The 20,619-nt window shown below is 37.0% G+C and overlaps 1 protein-coding gene across 1 annotated transcript in view; it reads left to right on the top strand.

Moving 5' to 3' along the window:
• The window catches only part of LOC137062129 (protein unc-13 homolog B-like), a 63,712-nt gene that overhangs the window by 28,608 nt on the left and 14,485 nt on the right, over positions 1 to 20,619 (top strand). The window contains exons 4-6 of the mRNA XM_067432946.1: positions 15,074 to 15,191; positions 15,759 to 15,882; positions 20,363 to 20,433. Of these exons, the coding sequence (XP_067289047.1) occupies positions 15,074 to 15,191; positions 15,759 to 15,882; positions 20,363 to 20,433 (313 nt within the window). The remainder of the gene's footprint in view (positions 1 to 15,073; positions 15,192 to 15,758; positions 15,883 to 20,362; positions 20,434 to 20,619) is intronic.

Genomic DNA, 20,619 nt, shown 5'->3' with positions numbered 1-20,619 from the left:
TTGCAGATTTAGAACCACATTCAAAAGTGACCTAAATTGCATAAAAAAAATATTAAAAAAATAATCTCATGTGTTTTTGTTGTTTACATGCATGCAACAAAATCCGACCTCTACCAGGTATCAGGGAAAATTCTGTAACAGTGTACATGTGGCCTTGGTTTTGGTGGTTTCGATATTTAAAAAAAAGAAAGTACCATAGAACCAAAATAAAGTTAAAAGAATGTAGTTTAGATAGCAAAAATATTGATCCTGGGTTTATGGGTTTATGGCTCTTACGCAGAGAACATTTTTTTTCTTCTCTATTCCAAGGACAGGTGGCTTGCTCCAGGAAATGAAGCTGGCTCTGTGTTCCTTGTCGCTCATTTGTTTCTGTCTCAGAGGCTGTTTATTTAGATTCCTGCCCTGTCCTCACATAATATCCATGTGTTCTTGTGCTGAATGGGTGTCTTTGTTTGCATAATCACTGGGATGTGGTTGTCTATATAGTTTCTCGGCTTATCTGCACTAGGGCTGTCATTTTATGTTCAAAAATCGATTGCACAATCGATCGGACCAACTAACACAAGTTTAGAAAACAAAAATAGGGAATCGATCTTAACCAAATATGTACACTATTAAATTTAAACAAATTAACTAAATAAAAATGTATAGATGTAACAAAACCTTAACAAACATCTATCGACGCAGTTATCATTTTCACATCCAGCACCGTGTTGTTTAAATAGCAAATGTACTCGCGCGCCCATCTGTTTGCCCATTGGCGTGCTGATCTGAAAACAAGGTGTTTTTAAGCGCACTTGTGCCTTGCTATTTTAAATCAACTGAAAATGGGCTGGTTTACATGCACACCAGTAAGCTGATAACTCAAAAAAATCCGCTTATTGAAATATGTTTTCCCCGTTTACATGCAAACCAGTAAACTGACAATGCAAGTAAACCGCGTTTGCATGCTTTTATTAATAAATTGGGTTATTTCCTTGTAGTGACGGCAAAAATAATAATATCCATATCTGACTCTGAGTTTTTTAAATGTTACGCGTCAGTTGTGATGTTAATTAAAGCCTGCGCCGTATCAGTGGGAGATTTGCGGCTCATATTATCCCTCATGCAGTTACAGATGTAGCGTTTTTACTGAACCTCGTCTACTTCTGCTGCATGAGATGAGAACACATCTTTACATTTTTCTGTATATTAGGGTCTGCGTTTGTGATATATGTCTTTAGTTTATGCAAAACCCTAGCTTGCTCTGTCTGGATGCGTTTAAATCTGCTCTAAGTTTGCGTTTTTGTCACCTATCACACATGCGCACTTCAACAAGCCGACAGAAAGCAGGTTAATGCGTTTACATGCAGCGTGAAATTGGGGTAAGGGGCCCTATTTTAATTATCTGAGTGCACATGGTCTGAAGCACATGGCGCAGGTGCACTTCGGGGATATCCGAGTCCACTTTTGCTAGCCTAGCGATGAAAAAAACTATTGAAACACCAGCTGCATGGTCCAAAAAGGTTGTACCTAGTCTCTCTGAGCCATAGGGAGCATTTAGCCATAGGGGAATTAGCGAGTGAAAAGACTGAACGCTTCAAAGAGGAATCCTTTTATTTTTAATATTTAAAGGGATGGTTGCATGCGTTTTTTTTTTTTTAACTTTAGTTAGTGTGTAATGTTGCTGCTTGAGCATAAATAGTATCTGTAAAGTTACAGAATTGAAAGTTTAATGCATACTTTCTTTGGCTTTTTGACCAGTTTGAGGGTTGACTTTGTGTTATTGTTGTATTTGTTTTATTGCTATTTGATGTTTTGATCATGCTTTGTGAATTGTGTTCAGCACTTTGGTCAACAGTGTTGTTTTTTAGGTGCTTTATAAATAAAAGTGGATTGGATTTAATAAATATGGAGAGATATTGTCTTTTAAAGTTATGGCAGTTTATTGCCTACAAAAATGGCCAGTTTGGACTACAACAAGCTTCTTCCTGGATTGGTGACATCATAAATTCTTGCAAGTCACCACTGATGTGACTTCTGCCCATAATGGTTAGGGGTGTGGTGTTTCTGGACAACCTGTGCTTGGCACTTCAGCCAATAAAAATACATGAAACTACATTTGGCTATCTAGTCAATCTAAGACCATCGCGTTTTTCGGGGGGAAGGGCTTCATAGAAGCAGGAAGCAAACGAGCCATTCAAAGGACAGTGTAGACAGCGGTGTGGAATAAAGGTAAATGAAATATTTTAAAAATACAGTGTTTTAAAAAAGAAGAAGTATAAAGACACGTAATACTGCACTCCATAAACACAGCCAACCCTAGAAAAAAAATACAGAACCACCCCTTTAAAAACGTTTGTGTGCTGCTGCACATCCCTGTGTGTGTAATAAACAGAGTGTGTGTGCTTTATGCACCCTCCTATAGTCGCATATTACTAATGTGTTCAAGTAAAACACAAAAAATACTGCAATATTGACTTTAGACAAGGTTTTTATTGGCGCAGTTGTTTTCAGTCGACTCAAAATAGCAAGGCCAAGTGTGCTTGAACACACCTCGTTTTTTAGATCAGATGGGTGTGAGTACATTTGCTATTTAAACAACATGGTGCTGGACCAGGGATGGAAATTAGCACCCGCCACCAGCCAAATGCGGGTGATTTTGCGTTGTGGCGGGTAAACTCGCTTCACCTACCGGCCACCGTGGCGGGTAAATAAAAATAGCATACCGTTTCCCCTCTTTATAAACTGTGTTCAATGCATGCGAGTGCGGCCGCACTATGTATGTCCGAATATGACCAGTCGTTTTCGCCGTCATTACCCGGATGTAGTGCCAGAAGACGCGAATAATAACTTGCGCGCGCTGAGAGAAGATCCGTCACTGTCATCCGGAAGCGCGCACCCATCTCACAGCGTGCAAATATTGAGTTCTCTTTCAAGTCTTGTGCTTAAACGGACAAACTCACACAAAAAGTATGCCAACATGTTCATCTTGATGAGAATTCTAGCAGACATAGTCTGAATATGCCTTAAGAGGACTTTATACAGAAAGATGACGCATATCCCTCTATTAGGTCTTAAAGGGGCAGTAGCCTTTACTGCTCTGTTTAATGTCAAACAAACGATAAGGATATCACTCACTGCTCTTGATTGAATAGCTTTTGTAAGTTTAATAAGGAATAATCTTTCATTTAAACAGTTAAATATGCAGTTATTTTACATTTGATTACTTTATTACATTTCTGTAGGCTAGTAGACCTGTACATTATTATTTAATGTACACATGAGTGAGATCAAGTTAAACATTTTAGTTTGAATTTTATTTTATACTGTTTGATGTTGCAATGTGCTAAATAAATATTTGCATAATTTGTAATTGATTTATTATTTGAAACTTTAATATTAATTTATGTAATTGCAATGCCTTGATTTTTAGTAAAGTTACTCAGTCATAGCATTAGCCATAAATGCAATGGACAATTGGCATAATTTCTTTTAGTGCTTCGGTTTCAGCCAATAATTTTTATTTCGATGCATCCCTACTGACAATGTTCTGCTCGGTATGTCGTCAACATGCTTCAGAAGATGCCAAAACTAGTAGTTTCATTGTTGGTACTAAAAACCTAAAACTGGAAGCCATAAAAGAATCATCCAAATGCCACATCCAGGTAAAGAAAAAAGAAAAAAGAGAGAACATAGAGCCCTACTCATTTAATGAAATGTATATCAGTTCATGGTTTGTGTGTGTATAAGAGTGAAAAAATGTCAGTATTTCATTGAGATTTGAGATTAAATAAACTGCTTAAGTATTGTAGAGCTTGTAGTATTAATTTTCACGTGCAGTTACACATTGTCGGTTATAAACAAGAAAGTGGCTGGTAAAAACGTTGAGTGGCTGGTAGATTTTGAAATCCACCAGCCACAGTGGCCGGTGGACAAAAAAGTTAATTTCCATCCCTGTGCTGGACGTGAAAATGATAACTGCGTCGGGCGGAAACTAGCAAAAAAAAGGCTTTTCTGGAGTAAAGAATTGCGCTTCTCTGTCTGGCAGTCCAATGGATGAGTCTAGGTTTTGGCAGTTGCCAGGAGAACAGTACTTGCCTGACTGCATTGTGCAGAATTTGATGGATGAGGGATTATGGTGTGGGGTTGTTTTTCAGGGGTTTGGCTTGGCCCCTTCCAATGAAAGGAACTCTTAATGCTTCAGCATACCAAGACATTTTGGACAATTTCATGCTCCAAATTTTGGATGGTCTTGTTTGGCTCTCACCAGACCAAGCTCAATTTAAAATTGAACATTGTTCTGAGGAGTCTGTATTTTCTACTGCACAAGAGGTGGGACCAACTGGCATTGTTCAAATAACTCTGTACACAATTGGATTGTCCTTCAACCAATCAGACCACAAGAGGCATGATCAATGGACAATGACTCATCGCTTCTCTTTCTGTCATTGTGTTAAAACCCCTGATAGCGTGCCAGGTGGATAAGCCAGTCTGTGATTGGTTCCCACAAAAGTGTAATAGAAGCAGTAGAAATGAATGTACCTCTTTCCAGACTGAGTTGCCGGGGGAAATCAAATCACCGGCAGATCAGGCTGGGTTTACCCAGTCTAGGGATGGCCCCTTCTTGTTCCAACATAACTGCACCAGTGCACAAAGCAAGGTCCATTAAGACATTGATAAGCAAGTTATTATTAACATATATAATATATTATATTCCGATATACACATAAGTGACAGAGAATGTGTTTTTTTATGTAGTTGGTAACAGGTACTTCTTTGAGTGGTCTGTTTTGCTTGTCTGAATGTTATTCACCAGGAATTTGTCAATTAAACATCTTTTTTAAATAATTAGGAAGAAACCACACTGATTTAAGTTTCTACTGAAGCATTTGCTATTTTTTGTCAAATCAGTTTCTCCATGGAAATTTTGAAAATTTAAAAGGGATTTTTGCTTGGGGAAAATTGTGATTTCATTGTCAAGCTTGTGAAACTACAAGAAAAGCTTCATATCATCTAGTAATAGAATGGAAAGTTCCCAACATTAATGAATTCTTTAGTCCACCTAGTTAATGGTTCTATAGCACATAATAAAGGCAGTTCTGAAATATGTTGCCATTTCACATCATAGTGAATTAAATACTGAAAATGTGCCTTATAACCTGTGGAGCAATTTCGTCCCGTGCCTAATTCATTTATGCAATCGGCTTGTCCACAGGGTCAATAATGTACTCTCGTCCCCATTGATAACTTTATGCTTTCTTGTCCTAATGGAATTTCGGAAAGCCAGATGTCCTGGTAATTGAACAGAGCCCTTCCCTTAAATCTAGCCAAGCTTTGTTTGTCTTTGTTCTCAGAGGAGTGTTTAAAAGCAGCATCCAGGTTAATCAAATAAAGTTTGAATCCTCTGGGACCCACACAGGCCGATGGATGATGAATAGAGGCTGATTATGTATTGATTACTGATTTTAAATTATGTGCTACATTATTGCCTGATTGCATTTTTAATGTGTTACTGAGAAAGTCATTTATCATTTAATCAGTGCATCACAAACAATCCATCTCAAAGCAATACTATTATTTATGCATCAAACACTACCATTCAAAAGTTTGAAAAAAATCTCTTATTTTCACTAAGGCTGCATATTTTATCAGAAATACAGTAAAACAGTAGTATATATCATTGCTATTTAAAATAACTACTTTTGTTTTATATTTTAAATTAATCTTTTCGATGACATGCTGATCTGATGATCAAAAAACATTTAATGCTGTTTAATCTTTTTGTTGATTTCTTTTCAGGATTTTTTTGATGAATTGAAATTTTAAAAGAACAGCATTTATTTGAAACCCTTTGTAACAGTAAATGTATTTCCTCTTTGATTTGTCTGAACAGTGAGTGTTTTATGAATGAATTGATGCATTTTGATTCTTTGTCCTAAATATCATCTTCCTAGCCTGACGTGGTCATACTCAATTGTAGTCAGAATATGAGTCTGATACTGCTCCATTGGGCTGTGATTATGGGGCATGTTTCAACCGAACCAGGAAAGACATCAATTGGATAGACCTACAACCAATCAGAGCAACGAAGCGACGCGTTGTCAAATGTCAACATAGGTTAACTGCACTGTGTTGCCAAGTCTGCGTTTTTTCCCCGCGGGTTGTTTTCTATGTCCGCGGGACTATTATGTGATATATAGACCCATGAGTGCGAATTTTAGCAGGCAACCTTGCCAAAATAACACATTATATCCCCCAAACCCCATTTTCCCCCCGGAGAACCCCCCGAGAAGCTATTGTTTAGGGCTAGTAGTTGGAGGGTTTTGTTGTAAAAATGTGCGCTGGAATCAGGCTGGAATATGCAATCTTTGCCGGTGTTGTAAAAAAATAAAATAATTTAATGATACAAAGAGTACTTGCCCAACATAATCATCATTTCTGAGAGAAATTGTGAAGGTGAATGCAGATACAAACAAGCTCTCTGTTTAGGATTAAAAAAAATGTATTCCAAGCCCCTTTGATGACGTGCATGATTAAGTCACTGTTTATCATCTGTCCGTCATCGTCTAAAGCCCGCCCTGATGATTTCATTGGTCCGAACAGTTTCTGTTCGGGGATAATTACTCCTCTATGGAGCGATGCCAGACCGAACTGCCCGACCTAAAAATGTTGTGGGCGGGGCTGAGTTCGGCTGGCATCCAGGCTATCATCTTCCACTGATGCATGTAAAATAACTTGTCTTGATGACTTGTGCTATCTAAACAAGCATTTTCTTAAGTTAGCACTATGCTAAGCCAGTAGGTTAAGGTGTTAGAATACTAACTGAAAACAAAGGAAGATGAATTTTTTTAGCCTCTGTAATATAATATTTAAATGCTCCCATGATTCCACATTCATTCATCAAGCTATTTTGTTATTGTTCTGAAAAAGTGACCAGCCAAACTTACATACTGTGCCTTTTGAGGCTTTTTTTGGGCTTATCTACCGGCTGAAATTTGTCTTATCACTTTATAGCACAAACTTTTCCTCAACAAGCCATTGGATCTGTATCGTTCATTTCCTTAATGCACATGAAGGATGTTACAAAAATTAAACTCCTACATCAAATAAGCATATTAGAGTTTCAAAGTATTTGAGTGCACATTAATTCAAGATTAGTTAAACATTGTCTTGTAGTAGTGTTGCCTTAAATATCTCCTAGCTGAGCAATATCTGAAGGGCGGCATGTGAGCGCGCGTGTGTGGTTCGTGCTTATATCGTCCGATCGTGCGTGCTATGTGTAATATAAAAATAATAGTCCAATCAATCGCGGGTAGATAAGAAATAAAACATTGTATTTGTTTGATAAAGATGTTTACGAGCTCTTTGAACGAGATAATAATTCTGATTGCTGCTTCACCCTGACTCCCCTCCGTCATGTGAACTGACTAGGGATCTTAATTAAATATGTAAATCTTATCCAATCCTAGCCGTGGCCGTTTACTTCCAAGTCTCCAGTGCTGCATGGCCATCAAAACCCAGCGTTTTGGAGAGAGCCTCAAAACCAGTGTAGAAAATAGCCTATTACTTATTAGTTATGGTGTTTTTGAATGTAAAAACCACACAAACGTCATTAGTTGACCTCAGACAACAGTATACATTTTTATAAAAAAGCCAGTTCATGACACCTTTAAGCTTAAGAAACCTGCACACTTTTTTCTGTTTGCTCACTTTGATCCTGTTTGACTAGCTTAAATAATTGTGATAATATAACCGCATCACCGATGAGATTACTGCTGTTTATATTGCGCATCATTTGTTTGTTTAATCAAAGGGCAAATTTATTCTATCATTCAGACGTTTCATGAGTTCAGCTGTTCTGTCTGAACCTCCGTACGACCCTGCAGGTGAGTTTTAGACGTGACGTCTTTCCTGGACTGCATTTTTAGCGTGCGTACTGTATGTGGCGTCAGGAAGCTCTATCTGTCTCTATAGCAACCTATCAATTAGTAATTACTTAGCCCAACCTTGCTTGGCCTGTTCTGGAAAATTAACAAGTGCAACAAAAAAAAGAGAAATTGCAGATAAGCAAACAAGGTGCTCTCTGGGGGTCTAGAGCCATCTCGTCCTCACCACACTTTGGAGACAATTGAAAGCCTAAATGAATAATGAATGGATTTCCAAATGCTCCTCTTTAGTTACCACACGCATGTGTGCTTCAGTCTTCTCTATTTATAACAAGTAGAGCGGCAGATAAAAGCCATGTTTGTTTCATTCAGTGGTAGAAAGCCTTGCATCCTGTTGGCAGATGGTGTGATGCCGCTGTTATTGGAGCGGGATTTTACCAATGCAAACATTTAATTTTGGTATTTAATTAAAAAAATTAATTTAAATATTCAAATTTTTACACAGTGTGTGATTTATGAAGATCAGACTTGAACAAATTCATTAGCCCTGTGCAAAAAACGCACAGCTGATGCATAAAATATGCATTACATATCAATTAATATGACTGAATTTTAAATACTTGCAGTATCTCTGAAAGCTTCACAAACACACTGCACACTGCATTTTTCAAGTAAAATGGGTATGGAAAAAGGCATATTTCTTACATTTAAAACCCATATTGAAATCCCCATTGAAGTCACAAGGACCACTTGCACTCTGTACACACATCATATGTTTTTGGGCTGACCCAGATGAAAGATAACCAATTTTGCAGATTTTTGTTGTTGTAGCTCCTAAATGGTGGTCCTGCATCAAACAGTAAGAGAGGTTCAAAGAAGGCCGTTGTGCCGGTGTTGCGACCAAAGATAGCCTGTAATCATTTTCTGACAGTGTGTGAAATTTAGCCTGATTCCCTCAGTGTGTATGCTGTTGCTACGTCCAACATCTACGGACTAGCTAATAAAAATGCAACTTGAAACCGCGTATTGATCATGGCGCTAAAACTTACTTACCTCAAACTACACTTGCAAAGTTGGCATCCCAATTTTTCTCTTTTTCCTAGCAATGGCGTGTCAACATTCTCCTCTTTCGATTTCTCCTCCTTTTTTTAGTTATAAAAACCACAATAGATTGGTGCAGGTATGACGTCACTTTGTTTGTAGGACAACCGTCAGTTAGCATCACACTGGTTCCCTCAACAAAACCCCAATAGGATTTTTCCATAGGCCTTTGAATTGTCGCAAAAAAACAAGCTTTGCGATCAACAAACAGGATACTTGCATGTTTTGTCCATCAAGATAATTGCGGCCAGATGAACACAACTTTTATGAATTTTGAAGCTGAAATGCAGCTGACAGAAGTAAAAAGCTAAAGGTAGGCTATAGACGAACTACACCATGTTCCCACAATTTAAACGACGTCACCGCAAAGCTTCTGACTAGTCTTTTAGTTTTTATCAAAAAAAAAATTCCCAGAAGGTTTGAGTTAGACTAGTTTATAAGAGCATAATTCTGAGTATAATGAGGCTGTAAAAGCGGACTTTTGCCGGACAGTTTACCTGTTTCGGCGTGATGCTGTTTAACTGTCACTGTCCCACAGGTGGGATGCTTGGCGCTCTTTTTTTTTATTTTTTTTTTTTTTTTTTTTTTTTTTTATGGCTTTTTTTCCGTTTCCTATATTTTAGTAATCATCATGAATTGGGTATCATTCGAAAGCTTACGAACTGAAAATTCATCCTGTGAAAACCGTTTTGAAATCGGACGTTGTGTTACCATGGAAATGGTACTCAAATTTCTTCTAGCAGGCTCCTCCCCTAGTGGACGGTGTCATGTTTCATATTACAACATTTATTTTAACTACTTTATAATCAAAATCTTTTCTAATCTTGACAAAACATTTGTCGGAAAGGTCTCCTAGGTCTCAAGGTCTCAAGGTTTCATATTTGACGACTGTTAAAGCAGCACTTGGCAACTTTTGCTCTCGGGGTCCCCCTACAGTTGGGAAAAAATAATGTCCTCAACTACTGTCGTAAGCTCTGTCCTCCTACAACTGGGGATGACATTGCGCATGCATTTGTTGACTTGACAACCCTGATAGCCCTGAACTAGTGATGCGTGGGTCGTCTCATAACCTGCGGACCCCGTATGTCTATTTAATGGTCGCGGGTGTGGGGCGGGTTGTAAAAATATATACAGTGGTGCGGTGCGGGCCAAATAACTTCATTAAAGCGTCCCCGCGGGTCGGTGCAGCACTAACAGTTAACTTACCCTGAACACTACAGGAGGAGTTCACATGCAGGTGTTCTTCTGGCGGCGCGTGTGAAATGTCTTCATCCCAGTTACAGTCAGTGGCATATGTTTCAGCATGTCATATGAATATAATTTCATGGGTTTTTTTTTCTTCAAACGCCAAATAATCGCGATGCTCACGTTTACAAGCCAGCGTCATTATAGTAGTCTATTGGTTACCGTTTTACAGAATCTATATGATACTTCAGTTCAATGTTTGAGTGGTAGCTCACCGTAACAAGCAGGACAGCATCGGTCGGGCACGCCTCCTTCAGCTCACGCCAACGAGCAAACGCTGGTCCAGTGTTGATCCTCGTCCTGCCTTTAATCCCATCACTTTTTCGTTTCCTCTTATTGCTTTCCTCCAACAAAACCTTTTCTTTCTTATGTGTCTGTGCTGCTTCGGACATGACTATATTATCCGACGAACAAAGTTGGGCTCGCACGTCCGAATTTAAGGAAGTGTGGGTGTTGGTGGAAGTGACGTATATGCCGTAAAGCAGTCGAATTTTGTAGTTCTTTTTGTTCTCGGGTTACTACCCGAAACTAGAAATTTAAAAGTACGATTAAAAACGATACAGACCCAAGATCAAGCTTTGGCAGGCGTGTCATTTAAACCTTTTGTAAGTCGATGTATCATCACAAGAGTCTTAAAAATATATTATGAAGATTGAAAAGTTACCTAGTGCTGCTTTAAGTGATGCAAGTGATGGATAGAAATTTACAGGAAAATTCACTAAAAAAACAATGAATGGAATGTGGATGGCACCTGGTGGCTATTTTTGGTACAGCGCCTAAATAAAATCTCATTTGGAAAACAACTTGGTTAGACATTTGGCTTTAATTTTATAGTAATTTTATAGTATTTTTTTGTAAAATATATAATTGATATAAAATAAAAAATGTTTTTCATTTACAGTTGATTTAAACTTCCATAAATTTTTCATACTTTCAAATTTTGAATTGTTTTCACAAAATGAATATATTTCAGCAATAATCTGCCCAGTGTTGTCTTTAAAACAAGACAACTCAGGTTTATATTCCAATGCATTCTTGAATTACAGCCATTTAATTTTGGATAGTGCATTTTCATGTCTATTCTAAAAAGGGGGTGGGTGACATTTAAGGGGTTAACTCTTTCCCCGCCAAACACAGAATTGAGAAAGGTTCCTGGCCAAAAACTGATTTTTCCGGGTTTCCCTGTTTTTACTGTCAGACGCTAGGGGGCGCTATTACGCATCTTCTGAATGAGTACCAAATCTCCTGATCAAAACACATGAGTAAGACGCAGTAAAACAAGCAATCGCATGTAATCATATGCATATGTAAAATAACATGATCATCGTCAGTTAACAGCATATGAATCAAAACTATCTAATGTTACAGAATGAAATGTCCACCCAGAGCAATCTACAGGACCGTGCAAGGGATGTTGATGGACTCTGATGTGTTTGATCATCGCTCTGAATCTGATCTGGACACAGTGTTTTACAAAAACGTGATTTTTCTCAGCATTTTTGTTCAAAATGTTTCTTATTAAGGAAACTTACCCATATTCAAGTATTGATAAAAAAAGGAATGCATGAAGCTAAAATAAAACGTTTTTGTTGTTGTTGTTTAAAAGAAGAGGGTTTACTCTTTAGTATGATATACTGCATGCTCATATTCATTGAACAAAACATTCTATGGGCTATTACATTTTTATGAATATTGTCAAAAACCCTGGCGGTGGCTGGCAACTTTTTTTTTAAACACTGGCAGGAAAAGAGATAAGGTCCCAGACACCCTCTGTAGTCCCATTTTGCCACTTGTTAGCAAATGCCTTTTTCAACTGATGTATTTTATGTCGTAGAATAAAACATGAAAGTGTTTTTAGCTGTGTTCACCACAGACCTCATTTCAGCCATTTAACCAAAATTCACTGGCTTTGTGACGGTGAAAACGTGTTAAAATGCTAACTTGTTTCTTGTGTTTTGGCCTGCAAAGTGATGTCATGCCTTCACCATTCCATTGCCGTAATGCAATTCATCTTGTTCTATATGATTACACTAGCGCATGCTGATGATGATGTTTTATTCTTCTATACTAACTTGCGTCGTAGCCTATGATTCAATAGGTGGCATCATCACACAGTCTACATACATGTTATACCCAAGTTTATTAGATCCATGTCGTACAGTGTGATTTGTAATGATCTGAATTGCCGAAATCGCAGTCTGTAGCAGGGATTAAGCCCGGGATACACGGTACGATTTTAGAAATCCTATAAGATCATTACACATCACTCTGTGAGACATGGATCTATTAAACTTAGGTACGACATGTATGTAGACTGTACGATGATGACACCTATTGAGCGTAGGCTAAGTTTCTATAGAAGAATAAAACGTCATCAGCATGCCCTAGTGGTAAACATAAAGACCATCATGAATCACACTTTGGCAGTTGTAGTTTTTATGTGTGTTGAAAAAAAAGAGGACATGGGGAAAGAGGAAGAGAAAAGAGCTTGAGGTAAGCAGGTTTAAGTTTTTGCGCCATGTCGTGTTGATTTCTAGTCACAGTTTTATTGGCTGGTCAGTAGCTGTAGGTCGTAGCTGCAAACACACTGTGCGGTGATCATGGTGAATTTCTGACACTGTCAGAAAATTGTCTTAGGCTATCTTTAGTCTCAAGACCATGACAACGGCCGTCTTTGAACCTCTCGCTGTATGACATAGGACCACCGATTAGGACCCACAATCACAGAAAACGCAATTTCCGAAAAACGAGCTGAAAAACGTGCAGTGTATGTAGAAAAAAAATGCTTTGATTTTGTTTGTTTTTTGGTATTTCACCAGCCTGGATGCCAGCCAAACTTAGCCCCGCCCACAATTTTTTTAGGTCGGGCAGTTCGGTCTGGCATCGCTCCATAGAGGAGTAATTATCCCCGAACAGAAACTGTTCGGACCAATGAAATCATCAGGGCGGGCTTTAGACGATGACGGACAGATGATCAACAGTAACGTAATCATGCACGTCATCAAAGGGGCTTGGATTATATTTTTTCGAATCCTAAACGGAGAGCTTGTTTGTATATGCATTCACCTTCACAATTTCTCTCAGAAATGATGATCATGTTGGGTAAGTACTCTGTGTATCATTAAATTATTAAAAAAATTTACAACACCGGCAAAGATTGCATATTCCAGCCTGATTCCAGCGCGCGTGACAGGGTTGCCAAGTTTTTACAACAAAACCCGCTAGCCCTAAACAATAGATTCTCGGGGGGTTCTCCGGGGGAAAAATGGCCTTTGGGGGGTAAAATGTGTGTTATTTTGGCAAGGTTGCCTGCTAAAATTCGCACTCAAGGGTCTATATATCACATAGTCGCTTCGTCCCGCGGACATAGAAAACAACCCGCAGGGAAAGAAACGTGGACTTGGCAACACAGTGCAGTTGAGCTCTGTTGACATTTGACAATGCGTCGCTTCGTTGCTCTGATTGGTTGTAGGTCTATCCAATTGATGTCTTTTCTGTTTCGGTTGAAACACACCCCATAATCACAGCCCAATGGAACAGTATCAGACTCATATTCTGACTAGAATTGAGTATGACCATGTCAGGCTAATATTTCACTGCATTCATCTCCTAATCTTTGTCTGAAAAATCCTACATGGCACCTGGGATCTTATAAAAGACGATGAAGATGAGGCTTATTTATTAGAGCTGCTTTGGCTGCTTTTGTCCGTTTCCACTTGGTGGTGTTGTGAAGTGCCCCACAGACTGTAAAAATATGGATATCAGGCACTACACTGGAGTGGTGGTGCAAGTTTATGAAAGGTCATTAAATAACACATTGCTCCGTTTGTCTTCACATACAGTATTTTCTACTATACTGTTCAAACGTCGTAATGTTTTTGAAAGAAGACTCTTATCCAAGCCTGCATTTATTTGATGTAATACAGTAGAAATTAAATACTGTGAAATAATATTGCCAGGTTGTTGTTTTTTTCTTCCTGTGATGCCAAGCTGCATTTTCAGTATCACTCCAGTCTTCAGTGTCATATGATACTTCAGAAATCATTCTAATATGCTGATTTGATGCTCATGAAACATGTTGAAAATAGTTTTTGTGGAAACATTGATATATTTTTCCAGGGCTCTGATGAATGGAAAGTTCAAAACAGCATTTGGAATAAAAATCTTTTGTAAGATTATAAATGTTTTTACGATCACCTTTCATTGATTTACATTTATGCATTTGTAATTATAGTAAAATAAATACATTAATTTCTTTAAAGAGATAGTTTACTTTAAAATGAAAATTTTGTCATCCTTTACTCACCCTCAAGTTGTTTCAAACTTTTATGAATTTCTTTCTTCAGCTGAACACAAGGGAAGATATTTTGAAGAATGTCAGTAACCAAACTGACTGTTTACTGGAGTTAACTGGAGCCATTGACTTCCATAGTATTTTTTTCCTACTATGGAAGTCAATGGCTCCAGTTAACTGTTTGGTTACTGACATTCTTCAAAATATCTTCTCTTGTGTTCAGCTGAAGAAAGAAATTCATACAAGTTTGAAACAACTTGAGGGTGAGTAAAGGATGACAAAATTTTCATTTTAAAGTGAACTATCCCTTTAAAACAAAATAATAATTAAAAGAATCATACTGACCCCATATGTTTGAGGTCATTTAGGCATTCATTTTATTCAATTTACAACTGGAAAGAGAAGCTCCTTAAAAAAACTACTAGCAAAAAATGTTACAGTATCACTCGGCATCATTCAAAATATATTACAACTGAAAATTAAAAAGTTAAACGTGAACAGTTACACACACACTGCTAACAATTGCACTATTGATGCATCTCTCTGTTCTGTTTGTGGCCTTCAGTGAGATCAGCCGACTGGACCTGGGCCTCATCGTAGAGGTGTGGAACAAAGGTCTCATCTGGGACACCATGTTAGGAACAGCCTGGATCCCTCTCAAAAGCGTCTGCCATTCAGAGGAGGTCAGGAAGTCCTTCACATCTCAGAAAATCTTTTATCATTCCATGCTAAAATAAATTTCTTATGTTGTAGTTGTAATTTCAGTGAACTTCATCAATTCAGGTGGTCCTACACTGTAAAAAATAAAAATGTTGGTTTAACTTAAAAAAGTAAGTAACATGGTTGCCTTAATTTTGAGCTCATTTAAATTAAAAAAAATTTAGTTGATACAATGAAGGAAATTGGTTTGATAAATAGAAACTCAAAATATTATTGTATCTGAATCACATAAAAAATGTGATAAATCATGAAAATAGCAAAATTTGGCATGTTTCACTGCATCATCACAAATAAAACACACACAATTACCCAATATGCTTATAGGAATCTTTTAATAATAATTGAATAAAGGTTGTCGATTCTCAAAAATGTTCATTGTATTAACTCAAATTTTTTATTTCAATGAACTAAACATTTTAAGGCAACCAGGTAACTTATTTTTTAAATGTTTTTTTTGCAGTGTAAAGATCCTCTCTTTTGTAAGCATGTTTATGCTGTTTAACGTAATGAATAACCTTTCCTCTGAGCAGGAGGGCCCTGGTGAGTGGATATTTCTGGACTCGGAAGTTCTGATGAAGGCAGATGAGATATATGGGACTAAAAACCCAACGCCACATCGAGTCTTGCTGGACACTCGCTTTGAACTGCCCTTTGGTGAGATTCACTCTTTAAAATTCATTTGTATTATTAAAAACAGTTTATCATGTGCTATTTAATGCATCTTATGAACCATTTTTCCATTTCTGGGGTTCTCAGAAGTGGATGTAGTTATCTTATTTGGGTAAACTTCTTTTATATGTAAAAACAGTCCGTTTTTTTTGTCTCTGTGGTTTTCAATCCGGTGTTCAAGGTCAGACAAAGGTCTTTAAGAAGAATAAGGTCTGTTTTGCATTTCTGTCTTGGGAGAGTCAAGATGTGCCATCTGCAAACTAATCTGTCTTGACACTTGATATCTTTAGTTGAAAACATAATCTTACAAATGTTCGTTGTTTTAAAGCTGTGGAGTTTGTTAGTTAGCTCAGAGTTTATTGCTCCCACTATGGTTCTATGATTGTTGATTTGGACTCCTATGGAATTGTGTCTGCTCTGTTCATGCAAAAGAAGTTGGGCTAAAGAGAGAAAGATGACAAATTTGTCAAAGATGTCAACATTTTTTTCACTCTTTCAGCCGTTGTAATAGAAACACTCCGGCAGCAGCATTAAAGGATTAGTTCACTTAAAAAAGGGACATTTCCTGAAAATTAGATGTTCATGTTTTCTTTCTTCAGTTGAAAGAAATTACGTTTTTTGAGGAAAACATTCCAGAATTTTTCTACACATAATGTTTGTCAGGTCCGTGATGTAGGTGGAAAATTTGGTTGGGTGGAAAAAAGTTGCCGAAAATGTCCTTATGTTCTCCTCCAACTTTAATATTGACAGACGTTATTGTTTTACCTTTTTTTGTAAAGGCTCTTTGCACGTTAGTTTTAACACTGGGTCGGTACTTCCACATAGGTCATAAACGTGATCTATCTGACGTGATACGTTATGTTATGCTTTACGCAGAACAACGAAGTCGTGCGTTTGAGGTTAAAAAGTATATAATTCTTTTTTTTTTAAAAATTATTATTACTGATCGTTTCGCTAGATAATACCCTATTCCTTAGCTGGGATCTTGCAGAGTCCTCTGAAGCCCTTTAAAGTCCTTTGAAACTGCATTGATTTGGACTTCCAACCCATTTGTTGCCACTGAAGTCCATTACGTGGAGAAAAATCTTGGTATGTTTTCCTCAAAAAACTTGATTTCTTGAAAGAAAGACATGAACATCTTGGATGAGATTGTGGTGAGTAAATCATCAGGAAATGTTCATTTTGAAGCAAACTAATCCTTTAATTTGTTTTCTTTTTGCCATTAAATAGACACTCCGATAATGTTTTCAGTAACTCTTTAGTTTAGGGTCTAATTCTCACTATTAACTAGTTGCTTATTATTAGCATGCATATTACTAGGATATTAGCTGTTTATTATTACTTATAAAGCACATATTAATGAATGCCTTCTGAAGCGAATTGATGGATTTGTGTAAGAAAAATGTCCATATTTAAAAATGTATAAAGTAGAATATCTAGCTTCCAGCAGGATGTTTTCTGTATTTACTTACTAAACTAACTAAACTTAACTACTACCTTACTTTCTATTCATAAGCAGTAATTAGGAGTTTGAGGCAAAAGTCATAGCTAATAGTGCAAATTAGACCCTAATCTAAAGTATGACTAGATTTGTGATGTTGATAACTGTGGAAACACAACATCAGTTTTTGAAAAGGGTCCATTTGTCACCATTTATACAACCATTCAAAAGTTAGGGGACAGTAAGATAAAAAAAGAAAAAGAAATTAACACTTTTTTCAGCATTAAGTTGGTCAAAAGTGACAGTAAAGACATTCATAATGTTACAAAAGTTCTCTTTTTTAAATAAATGCTGTTCTTTTAAACGTTCTATTCATCAAAGAATTATGTGCAAGTGTATCACGGTACAAAAATATTAAGCAGCACAAATGTTTTCAAAATTGATAGTGTTTGTCGAGCAGTATCAGCATAGAATGATCATGGGACACTGCTGAAAATTCAGCTTTGATATCACAGGAATAAATTACATTTTAAAATGTTAAACCGGAAAAAAATTATATTGTTATAATATTAACTTTCATGTCTTTCTAAACTTTTCTTTCTTTCGCAGTGCATAAAAATGAGAAATGCTCAACTTCATTGTATGTAAAAGAGCAGTGTGGACATTGCGTTCCACATTAAGAATAGCTTGCTGGTCTGTTGTTCGGAAATGCTGCTGCTTAAGATCAATCCTGTCTGCCTCTCTGGTGCTTTTACTTTTCATTGATTTGTTGAATGTCATCAGGGTTGAGTGAATCTCCTTCAGGCAGCTTCTTTCTTTCTAATAAACCAGTTATCAAACTGTATCTCCAAAACAGCTGCTTTATCCAGTATACACTGATATAAAGGTAAAAAGTGCGTAACTTATAATTGTTTGTAAAACTTATCATTTGAAAAAAAGATAGAAAGTAAAAACAAACCAACATAAAAAAGCTGTTTAGGCTTGAATGCCACGATTTCCGGAGAATCCATGCAGCAGAGAGATAAAAGGAGGCTTGAGCTATTCAGTTGCTGGTTGAATTATCACTTTGATTTGCTCCTATTTGTGAAAGACTTCACAAAAATATTTACATTTTTGCCAGCTGTCTCTTCATTGTGAGTGGAGCTATGGGCTGTAAATAAAGTGTGCGGCAGTGCAGGTTGTTGGGATGTGAAAGGTCGACCCTTCGTAAGTGCCGCATTTGGCCTGGTTACCTGCCATTGATCCCATTCATAAGCCTGACTGTTTTATCCAGGCACTTTGAAGCTACTCTCCTCGTGTTCAGTATCCCATGTGCCTTCAAAGGACGCTGCACACAGTATCTGAGGCTTTGTTCACGTTGCACCCAATTCCAATTAGTTTCAAATCAGTCCGCATTGTCTTTTGTAATGAAATTGGATCTGATTGTTTAGACAGTGTAGTCACTGATCAATAAACATATATCACACTGGGGGAAAAAATTGTAAGGATGTACTTTAAAACTATTCTCACTGTAATTTTTGGTTGAAATTAACTTGAGATTTCTGGGAGAAAGCAGCATGTTTTAACAGTAATTTTGAAAGTCTGGCAGTGGCTATTGTGCAAAAAGGCTAGCGATTGATGCTATTTACACTGTTTACATATCAATAGATGCTATTTACACTATGTAAAATAGCAGTTTTGCCAAGTTTTACTACTAGTTATACTTATAAATAGTGGCAGATACTATTTGCACCTCAGAGTTGTTGTACATTTAAACAGTATGATATAACACAGTGTATATGATTTATATTTATTAAAATTATTAAATGGATGCCGCTTTATTGGGACAGTAAAGCCCTTCCTACACCTACCCCTACCCCAACCGATAAACACTTTATTATTAAACGTACGTTAGAAACTTTATTTTCACTTTTCAAACATTTTCTTCATCTTTATTAAAAATAAATGCCTTTCCGATCTAATATGTGATGGGAAAAGTGAGTGAAATGTTTATTACTAGCATATTGGCTGTTTATTAGTAATTATAAAGGACATATTAATGCCTTATTGTGCATGACCATATTTTGCATCCCTTAATCATCCACTCTAACATAATGCCGGGTTATTTAAACCTATGTTTGGGTCAAATATGGACAAACCCAACCATTGGGTTTAAAAATTTAATTAAAAATGTTTAACCAACAGTTGGTTTTGTCCACATTTGTACCAAACATGGGTTTAAACAACCCGGCATTTTTTGTGCGTGTGTGTACCCAATTCTAAAACGTAACAATATCTAAACTTAAACTACCTAACTAACTAATTAATAAGCAGTAAATTAGGGGTTTGAGGCAAAAGTCATAGTTAATATAGTGAATGTGTTCCCCAAACTAAAGTGTAATGATACTTTCTTGTAAAATGCACTCCAATAATCTTTGGAAATGTTGTTGTTGTTTTTTTTTGTGCTGATAGCAATAACTGTAAAACATGAAAGACTGGTGTCATTTAGACTTTTAAGATTTTAATCTAGTTTCAAGTTACATACAGTATGATTGCGCCTAAGATCGGGTTTGCAAAAATGTTTATTTGTTGATTAAACCGCAATCACAGAAACAGATTTCTGTATGTATTTTTTTATTTATTTAAGCTGTATGACTGTTGAATGGCTGCACAAACTATGTCTATGCATACTGGATTTTTATTCATGTCTTGGTGTAATAAATATGGTTTGTTTGCAAAGTAACCGGTATTGCTGGTATGAAATAAGCTACAGATTTGTCCTGCTCCTCCATGTATTGCAGCAAATCGAGCTTTTGTCCAACAGCATAACATCCCTTTGTCCCTGTACTTGCTTTTAAAGTGAAGTGTCATGTTCTGTACTGTTTTTTTAACTGGTGGACTATTTTTGAGGTCCCTCGGAAAAGTAGCTCATTATACATTTAAAAGGGCTGAATACTTAATCATAATGTCTTGGCACATTTAAATGCTTTGCATGAACTTTTATGTCTTCGACTTCAATGCTCACAACTCATACCTCTTTTACAGAAATCCCAGAGGATGAGGCTCGATACTGGACCGGCAAACTGGAACGCATCAATATGGGCATTCACGATGAGGTAAGAAAACAACAGCATGACTTCAATATTTCACTACATGGGGGTTTAGTTTGCAAACAACAGTCCACACTGACTGTAATTTAATGAGAAGGGACTGACGATGTGGCATGACAGTTTTATAAATGCAGTGACATTGTGTTTTACTACAGTTGCCATTTGTAATTTACATTTAATGTCTACAAGAAA

Source organism: Pseudorasbora parva, chromosome 23 (genome assembly GCF_024679245.1).
Source record: "Pseudorasbora parva isolate DD20220531a chromosome 23, ASM2467924v1, whole genome shotgun sequence".
In the NCBI taxonomy this organism is placed as follows: domain Eukaryota; kingdom Metazoa; phylum Chordata; class Actinopteri; order Cypriniformes; family Gobionidae; genus Pseudorasbora; species Pseudorasbora parva.
The sequence above is the reverse complement of the archived record's forward strand: the minus strand, read 5'-3'. Positions and strand labels throughout refer to the sequence as shown.